Raw genomic sequence first — 9,764 nt, forward strand, 5'->3', positions numbered from 1 at the left:
CACATCGACATGTCTTGTAGTGGTCCCCATACACGTTTACAGTTGGACTGTATATATACGACTGTGTTGATATGTGTCAGTATATCATATCTGTAATGTTCAGCTTGATGAGGGTAGAACTTCTTTTTTCCACTCTACAGCCTCAGAAGAAGTCTCTGCTGAGGAAAGCCTCCATCGGAAGCAGGGATGACATTGAGAAGATGAAGGTTGGACTTTTTTGCGTTCACTAAATGTTGTCAATGAACTTGCCCTTTGGAAGAAGAAGGTTAAGGGTAAAGAACAGACTTTAAAAAAAGTTATCATTAATATATTACTTGAGTGAGAAGATGAGATATGCAAGGTTAACCTTTAGCACACTGAAGTAGCTATTTGGCACCCAATTCCCTATTTGTTACAGAGTTAGGCAGCAGGGAGAAGGTTAAGAATGAAAATTTTGACAACAGACTTTAAAATAAATTCTCAGGAATATTTTGCAGGAATGAGAAGGTTTGATAAACAGGAGTTGCAAAAAATGGTAGTGAACCTTTAATTTAGCTGATTAACCCATAGCGCACTGAAGGAGCCATTTGGCACCCAATTCTCTATTGGTTACGGGGGTTTGGCAGCAGGGAGAAGGTTAACTTAGTGAAAGGAGACAATAGAGTGTTGTAGAATCAGTTGTCACTTTATTTTTACATTGTGTTGACAGGAAAGAGCAGCAAGGAACAACACCTTTCTATACATCAAGATCCCACAGGTCCCTCTGTGTGTCAGCTACAAGGTAATTTGTCATGTTATAATGATAATAATGATAATAATAATAATGGTTTATTGGTCAGAAATTACCCATGCAATGGCAGCCGGTGCTGAATTGCTGCAGGGTTTACAATCATATGATACAGAACAGATACAAATTTGCTCCACACTTTCACTTTTGTGGAACTGTCGCAAGGGTCTGGGCGGCTGCCATTTGGCGCCAGCAGGTGACGTCAATACGACCTTCCCCAACCAAAGTCAGGTACCCATTCACACCTGGGTGGGGTGAGGAAAGTCGTGTAAAGAGCCTTTCTCAAGGGCACAACATCGGGGCATATCGGGGTTTCGAACCCGGGAACTCTTCTGGGCAAAACACTCTAACGATTGCTCCACACGATGTCATGTTACCAAAACAGTGTTTGTTATGACTTCACAAGTAGATTACGCTTTTGTAGGCGTCCACTAACTCCTTTGTAGGTTTGTAGGACATTTAACAGTTGAATGTTTGTGATTGTGTAATTTTAATTGTGGTGATTTTTAAGTGGTACATTGTGGGTATCTTTTTCTCTGTGGAAGGAGTGTTTATGTTCGGATGTGATCTCGCTGGTAGCCTTGAACTCAAATTGCAACCTCCTTTTTAACTGACGCAGTAGATTATTAGATTATTAATTCTATGAAACAAACTGAGGTCTGTATACTCTCAGTATTTTTTTTTATTTGCCTGTTTCTTATGTCAATATGTCACTCATTTTCTGTGAGTAGTTTCATCAGGTTGGTAAGTCACTGAATAAAAATTGGGATTGTACATATATTATGTAAATACTTTGGGAATGCATCTCATTGATATGTATAAGCGGCAACACCTGTGCTGCATTGCTATGTGAACCAGGCAGAATTGCCTTGAAGAAGGTGACCAAAACGTCGATGGAATAAATCTCTTGGTTGTGTAAAAAGAGTCTTTTTTATTCTGTCACTCATTTTGTAGGGCCAAAAAGACAAGAACATTGAGGATGTGCACAACTTCACCCTTCTGGTGCCCATGTTGGAGTACCACAACCTGACCCTCACCTGGCTGGACTTCCTTATCATCCTGAAGAAGGAGTATAAGAACGCACTTCTGTCACAGGTGGGTTAGGGGAGGATCAATAATGATGTGGAGTTGGGGGGTTGATAGCCTGACTGAATCATGCAATAGTACCCTGGCCCAGCATCTGGTCCTCTCCCCAAACAACTTTCGTGAACGATTCCCTGGCCTTGGAACAAGAATCGCACAACCTCTGTGGGGAGGGACCATAAAGGCCCTGGACATCAGAGATTGTGTTACACAGACTAGAAAATTGATGTTAGAGGCTTAGATAAGTCATTTCTAATCACTCCTTACCCATAGCAAAAAGCTAGAGTTTCTCAGTCACTTTGACATTGTTAAGAAAAGATGTTGATTTGTTTTACTAGTGAAGCAAAGTGTTTTTGTTAGGTGATTAAAATTGACCAATACCATCTGCTTTTACAGGCTATCAAGGAGAAATTCAGGTTGAAGTCTTCCATTGGTCGAGACGACAGCTCTGAGTCAGACAGCCTTGCCAAGTAAGATACATTCATCTTTTTATTCAAACAATTTGTATTGTTTGGTCTGTTGATACTAGCAGCTAAGGTACTGTATAGATACTGGCATATAGTCAACTTGCTTTCTTGCTTGCCTTATTGTACATGTATGGACCTATGCTCATTCATACACATTGCAGTGCAGGGCAGTCACCAGCTTTAGATTTTTTTCCCATCCCACTTATCATTTAATACTCTAATAGGGACCCATGTGGGTCCTTTTTGTTGTTACATGTAAATCTGTCAGGCTTACGAAAATACATTTTCATCAATTTCCTGTCATAAAGTTCAGATTTTTGGATGGATGAGTGGAAATTTTTGTCTGTCAAAACAAGAAATCTTCCATTCTGCGACGGAGAGACATGGAGACAGCCCTTTCACTGTGTCAATAAGTTCATCGTCCACGCAAAGGTTAACGTCCGAATGCACAGCAAATTAAACACCAGTACTTATATAAGAACTGCTCTGTCAATTAAACAACTCTTCACGCCCTGGGTTCCCGGAAATTTTGGAGTATGTTTGCCAACATACATGAAATACGCCAGGTGGCAAGGTGGTCTTGTGGTTAGGGTTGTTGACTTAGAATCTGATGGTTTTGGGATCAAATCCCTAGCTATAGTGGTCCCCAGTGTTGTTCCCTTGGGACAGGCACTTGTGAAGAAATGTCGAAGATCCCACCACACTTATCAAAGAGAGTAGGGATCCATCTCTGTGAGAGTGGATCAAACCTTAGGATAAGGTTCTGGGTTTACATTTTTTAAAATGTGATAGTCACCTGTTATGTCAATCCTTCCACAAATGTGGTAAATCTGAATAAATGAATATGCCATTCAATGGTTAAAGCTTTCATAACTAATTTTCATAAATTTCCCCTCTTTCAACTCTTAGGGAAGAAGAGGACAAAGCTAGGCTGTTGCTTGGAGCAAAGGTTAGTTTCCTTTACTTTTGTTGTAGCTTGCACAATGCCATGTGTTGAAAACAAAGCCAAATGACTAGTGGAGGGCTACACAGTTCATCCTTACAGTAGAGACATACAGTATATGCCAATTATTTGTATACCTTTTTTCTGTATATTCTGTCTATCTGTGTAGAATTCCAAAACACCAAACCATTTACCATACACTCAATTGTAAAAACAATGAAGAACTGTATAACCCATAATCCTAAAGTTTGGTGTATTGTATAAAATCTTGTCCAATTATATCGTAAAATGACCCACAAATATAGGCTAATTATATGATAAAAAGCAGTATGTTTTAAGTTTGATAATATTTTCCCAAACAATGAATTATAACAATGTTTTTTTCTCTTTGTAGCTTGGTGGAGAAAAGGTGTCCAGCAAGAAGTCGCTGTTTGGTAAAAAGAGTTGAGCTAAGAAAGTTCAAGAAGGCCATGGCCATGTACTAACTAATGTAAATAAGGGATCCTCCAATCTATTTTGAAGCTATTGTACCATTCTATTCTGTAAAGATGTCTTATTGTCTATTACTGTTTACATTTAATATCAATAGATTCCATTGGTTGATTAGTGAATGAGTGAGTGAGTGAGTATTGAATTGATAAAGGAAATCAAGATTTGCATACTGTATAAATACATAGATGCAGAGAAATTGTATACATGATGACCATTATTAGTTTGTGGGAGACAACTTTTGTTTGAATGTTCTTTGTGTTTCAAGGAAATAATCTTTACTATGTGTAAAAGAAAGGATTTTGAATTACTGTGATTTAATGTTCATGTCTTTATGCTGAATATAATATCTATCAATTTTAAGTCGTTGAAACATCAGTGGCATTAAAAGGTGGTTTTGTGTAAGTATGGTGTGCCGTATGGATCAAATTCTATGGATCAAAAGGCGTCAAACCTCTGCAGGTAAAAGAACCCAACAAACTTACCGAAAAGAGCTAGTGACCTGACATGCTTGGCTGAAAAAACAAGCAGCTAAACAGCCACATTGCACTATCAACTAGCTGAAAAGCATTTTGTAATGACGCTTGGTCTTGAGCATTATGCTTTAAATTCGACCAGGTTTATGGCTCTATAACAGCTTGTATTTCATCTAGTACAAACAACCTATTCTTCCTCCTGCTCCAAGTTTACAGTTTACTTAATATCGTAAAGCCTTTGCCAACAATTTGGTAGTTTTTCGTTCAAGTGCATCCTGTTTATGCTGTGAATATTATTACTTCCTTGTGCCAAATTTGTTCCGTCATATGTGTAACATATGGTGATTATAAGATTGTATCTTTATTGCTGACGGAAATAATGTAGACATTTATTTCCTTGTTCTATAAGTATCATAGATGTGGGTGGCATATTTGGGCCTCCTCGAAAATCAGCTTGTATACCTGGTAGCCTGAATATTTGATGCATGGACCGTCGATGAATAAAGAAAGCATAAACCAAGGGTTTAGTGACGTTTTTATTGCTTTTTCATGGTGCCATAGGATAACCATATGGAGATAAATGCAGGAAAATATCGATAAAGATATGAATCAACTTATCATGCAATCTTTTCGGCAAAGTAGAAAATTTGGTAATATTTTAGGAGGACGTTTTTTGACTCTGAGCAACTTCTAGGTGCAAATGCTATTATTTTCCATCAGGAAATATACACTGTAAAATATGATTGAAAATTATGAATATTATAAAATGATATACTAATCAAGAAATATCTCAATACTTATCATGATTATGAAACATACGTATTGTTTAACCTTTGTCTTTGCAGTACGAAAATTGTGTACAATTTTGAGCCATATCATATAAACGATATTCTCGTCATTCTTAAATTCGTGACATGACATGTTTGCATTCATTAGACTTAATACAACAATGACATGTAAGATATGTAAGAAAACAAACGAGGTTTGCTACGGAAATGAACTATTGACTTGCTTGTCGTCTGGTACTACGAACCGGACAGTTACAAGTGTTTATGTACAATACGTGACATTTATGCTGCGTCACTCAAACGTGTCCTGAACTTGACTTTCCGTGGTAAAATTGAAATCCAGGATCCAGGAATTGTTCATTTCTGGATCCATATTAATTTTGTGACCGTTGATGATTCTGGTATTCTCTTTTTAATTCCCAGTCACACAGCACGGAAATTGATCTGCCGACAAGTCTGCGATCTCTAAATGACATTTTTGGCAGTAACACACCCAGTGTTCTCTCGATCATCACGGGAATTTCACCCTCCTGAATAATTAATGAGCTATCCTTATTTGGCACAACTTGGCGCTTAATTTGTTCTGGACCTAAGGTAACGATGTGAGACGTAACCTGATTGGTTGATAGCTTCCCAGCGTCCTTTGCGGTTTTGCTTGAGCAGCGCTTTAGCAAACCCTCTGATTGGCTGAAAACTGTTTTGGTGGTGACGTCGCCAGAAGCGTGTCTACCTGGGGTGAAGAGCAGGGCCCCCACGCGAGCGAGCCGAATCGAGCGATAGGGGTGGGGAATTTTAGGGATCGAGCAATCCATTGTTCGCTGATCACCGAACCCCGATATATTACGCAATAGACGCTCTGTCAGTTTTAAGATTAGGCGACCTTCTGTCCGGGTTTGCCCAGTTGCCAGCTAATTGTAACCGGGAGCTCAGCTGTGAGGTTGCTACCAGTTGATCTAGGGACATCCCTGACCGCTTCTTTTCAACGGCTGGCAATCCTCTTTATGGGTCCAAACTGGACATTGCTTTGAGATGGTCGGTACAATGCCAGGGAAACGTTACGCCTCTTTTTACACAGCAGTTCACTGAGAGCTCGCCTGTAGTCATAGTTCCCGAAAGCGTACAGCAGCGGATTCAGGGTAGAGTTTAGATACGACAGCGCCTTTGTGACTTTGTAGACCTCCTGTATTCCAACAAGTGTATTTTCAAGTGGCAATAAAAGCAATACAATGCTGTATGGGATCCAACAGACGATAAAGGCAGCGATTTTTCCGAACAGAAGGCGGGTGGCACGTCGGTGTCGCGCCATCAAAGTCTCGTACCTGCGCTGGTTGCGAATGTCTGAGAGGACGCGTTCGTGGGCGTAGAGCTTCGGGCGGTTCACGACAATCTCCGGCCGCCACGCTGCTGCGTCTGACTCCGAGTCTCCGTCGGGGTAACGCACGATGAAGTTGGCGTGGTAACCGGCGCGCCTCTTCTTGTAGCTCGGCTGTTCGCAACCCGTCCTCAACAACTGGGGCTTGGAAACATGGGACGTGATCTCACCATCAGTGATGGTAAAAACAGCGGGTTCCCGAGGACGTTTTGCCCACGGCCAGTCTTCTGTTCTCGCAGGGGTGGTCGCAGCCCTTGGTCTTGTAACTGGTGAACTCCTCGACATCGTTGTTGTTGTTGTTGACCTCCGCCCGTACATGCCTACCGCCGCCGGGCCTGACGCTCCCCGGTACTTGCCCTGAAGCACGTCGGACGACTTTCTCTTCTTCTCAGGCCTGACTCCGTTGTCTCCAAAATTCGTGGAGTCGCTCGGCGAGCGGGCGTTCTTTGCAGTGCTCATGGTGAGTCTCTGGATGATGATTAAGATTTTTACGTACAGTACGACGATGACTGTCGACGGTAATAAATGGAAGAGAACAGAATACACTGCAACAACTGGCATGTTGTCTACCACGTTTACAGCGTCGTAGATGGAGTTCGGGACCCCCAGTGGAATGGTCCAGACTACGATGGGAACAACCCAGGCTACGACCAGGATAGCTAGTTTCCTTTGTTTGCCTTTCTTGCTCGTGTGGTGTCGAAGTGGCGATGCGAAAGCGTGGTAACGATCAACAGAGATCACGACAAGGTTAGATATGGACACTCCTCCTATGAGAGAAAGAAAAAGAGAAAAGAGATGACCATGAGACCCTTTGTCATGCTTCCTTGTTATCTGTTGAATTAATGGCCGAAGTATTGGGTATTCATTTTCATATGAAGGCCTTTCTTGCACGACATTTGTACACAGTGCAATGCATGGCAACAACTACTAAACATAGTACATAATAGAGGTATGGAATAAAACGTAACATCCTGATTACTAATACAATAAGGGCTAGCACAATTCTTTGATATAGTGTCGCAATCGAGTAGGGCTAATCATGAGTTTTGGTAATGAACAAAGCAGTTTTTTTAGATATTTACCTATTTTTGCATTGTGGGGGTTGTTTCATCTAAAGACATATGCAAATCTGTCTGTAGCATCGAGTCCCTTAAATCTGTTGTATTTGATTTGAGAAATGTGAATATCATATGATACAGCCAAACATGCTCTAGACTCAAGTGAACATCCCTGCATAAGGACCACCTGGACATTGTGGCCACTTTTTAATAGTCCCTTCGATAATTTTTCCAGTGACTCAAGCATTATGTATCCTGTCTATGATGGCCACATGTCGACTATGACAATTCTATTCAAGTCCCTTGAATTGTCAATAAAGAAACTTATCCCCTATTCATGTACGATGTATATACAACCATTTCTCTACAACATCAATTTCACTATCTTTATCTTCTTGCACGAGAATGTTAAACGTTTTCACTCACCAGTAAGAAAGTCCAGAGCCTTCCAGTTCGAGCAAGAGGCTGGGTCCGTGCACATCAGGTAGTACATGTAACACGACACGATTCCCAGGGCGCCCACGGACAAGTCTGCCAGAGCCAGGCTAAGGATGTAGAGGTAGTTATAAACCTCTCTCAGTCGCTTGTCTTTCAAGATGACCACGATGACAGCAGCGTTCGTCAAGACGGTTGTGAAGATGAGCAAGGAGAAGACACTCGCCATTGCCGTGCCTCCCTCGTCACAGTCGATACGGGACGACTCGTTATTGGGACAGGTGCTGCTACTGTCTGCACTTTCGTTTACCGCCATTTTGCTGACCACTTCTGTCAAAGGAAAATCTGAAAGATCAGGCAGACGTACTTCGTGGTCTTTGTGGTCCATTCGACTGTACGAGTTCCATTCTCGGACTAAAATAGCGGTTGACGGTGTCCAAAGACTCTGGGTTGATATCTTCTGTATATGTCCAGTATATACAAGATGCTGAGACTTTGAAAACGCGGTCTTGACCCGTAAATGCACGAATGTAAAATCTATCAAAGGGAACTGTACCAGCTGTTGGGAGTGGGTAGGCAAAATTATAAGAAAAATAAATCGCACCCTGCTTCCTCGTTTACTGCAGACGCCGAGTCAAGGATTGAATGCCAATTGACAGCTCTCTGTCGTAGGTGTCACCGCGCTTATACCAAACCAACAAATATGCGGAAATTCCCGCTAGAAATAGCGTGTAACCACAGCGTGTGTGTCAGAACAAGTGGTAGCACCCACCAATAATTTCTACCCAGATTGTTCTGTCAGTGGACTGTGGACTAACATGGTTGAAATAATTACAGTTTAAGTGGCCGCGTCTTGAATTCTAAGGAATCCCATATCAACCACATGCGGCGCTCCTACCGCCCGCGATATTAACACTCGCCGGCTATGTACTTTGCTGTTGTGAGTTAGATATCAATTTTGTCCCCGTGACATCACTTATGTCGCGTTTGGAATTTTGTTTATTTTATCGTGCGTACCTTGACGGGGGAGAGTGACCGCACGTACACAGTACATGATATAGCGTTTTCAAACACGATAAGCAAGGGAAATAAACTTTCTTACTAAATCGCACACTTACGCGTTTCCGTTTTGCATAATTGTATAAACTATTACACAATGAAACAGTTGCAGACGTTGAGTTCATAGCATTACGTCAAGTTCTGGACATATTTTTTCATCGACTGGAAAATGACGTTACAGCACTTTTATCAGTACAAAATATTACATATGATTATAACTAGGATGTTAAGATGCTAATATCAAATCTTCAAAATGTTTTTAGTCCGATGGGTTTTTATTGAGCAGCCATAGATTGAGCCAATGATTTGGACATGTTCATTTAATGCCACTGATTTAAATCACTTTAAAGGCAATCAAAGCAATATCAAGGCCCAAAAATGGAAATAGGAAAAATGCTGAAATCTTTTTGCTTGTGACATTTACTAACATTGTTTAGCACGTTTGCGTAATAACTTCATACTTTTAGGATTTCAAAACCGCGCAAAATTGTGCCGTATGATGATCCCCTTAGTTTTGCGAGCCTACAATAACTCCGGCCACGATTTTCAGTGAGTTCTCACATCACACCGACGTCATATTTTTGCATGATGGACGTCGCTATACATTGTGATAATGTTGTTTAAACTAATTACGTCTAGAAATGACTAAATAAATTGACTTTCAAAATCCGATTTTCCCCTAATATTGCTTGGGTTTCCTTTAATATAGCGGCAGGAAAATATAGCGGTTTGGGGAAAATGAAGTAGGCCACGGCACTTAATCTTAACGGTTTGAACAAACATTACTGTCTCAAGCACTAGTAATCAAATATTAGTGATGATGAAATT

General features: G+C 40.9%; 2 protein-coding genes across 4 annotated transcripts in view; one reads left to right on the plus strand and one right to left on the minus strand.

Annotated features, from left to right (window-relative positions):
• LOC136448189 (bridge-like lipid transfer protein family member 2) overlaps positions 1–4,744 on the plus strand; it is a 51,515-nt gene extending 46,771 nt beyond the window's left edge. For all 3 annotated transcript variants that reach the window (XM_066447397.1, XM_066447417.1, XM_066447407.1), the window contains 6 exons: positions 141–206; positions 689–760; positions 1,721–1,861; positions 2,246–2,319; positions 3,226–3,265; positions 3,654–4,744. In XM_066447397.1, the coding sequence (XP_066303494.1) occupies positions 141–206; positions 689–760; positions 1,721–1,861; positions 2,246–2,319; positions 3,226–3,265; positions 3,654–3,707 (447 nt within the window). In that variant the 3' untranslated portion in view covers positions 3,708–4,744. The remainder of the gene's footprint in view (positions 1–140; positions 207–688; positions 761–1,720; positions 1,862–2,245; positions 2,320–3,225; positions 3,266–3,653) is intronic.
• Positions 4,745–5,220: 476 nt separating this feature from the next.
• Positions 5,221–8,617, minus strand: LOC136448198 (D(2) dopamine receptor A-like). Its single transcript, XM_066447432.1, has 2 exons — positions 7,869–8,617; positions 5,221–7,151 (listed from the first exon to the last, which is right to left on the minus strand). The coding sequence occupies exons 1-2, from the start codon at positions 8,263–8,265 to the stop codon at positions 5,992–5,994; spliced, it is 1,557 nt and encodes a 518-aa protein (XP_066303529.1). The 5' UTR covers positions 8,266–8,617; the 3' UTR covers positions 5,221–5,991.
• Between the last annotated feature and the right edge of the window lie 1,147 nt (positions 8,618–9,764).

The sequence above is a fragment of the Branchiostoma lanceolatum genome, chromosome 1, assembly GCF_035083965.1.
Source record: "Branchiostoma lanceolatum isolate klBraLanc5 chromosome 1, klBraLanc5.hap2, whole genome shotgun sequence".
Classification (NCBI taxonomy): domain Eukaryota; kingdom Metazoa; phylum Chordata; class Leptocardii; order Amphioxiformes; family Branchiostomatidae; genus Branchiostoma; species Branchiostoma lanceolatum.

What these genes read in the sequence shown, in the direction of transcription:
- LOC136448198 (XM_066447432.1), bottom strand. Translation starts at nt 8,265, where the DNA reads ATGGACCACAAAGACCACGAAGTACGTCTGCCTGATCTTTCAGATTTT. An exon ending in GGCTCTGGACTTTCTTACTG is followed by an intron (nt 7,152 to 7,868) that starts GTGAGTGAAAAC and finishes TTTCTCTCATAG; the next exon opens with GAGGAGTGTCCATATCTAAC.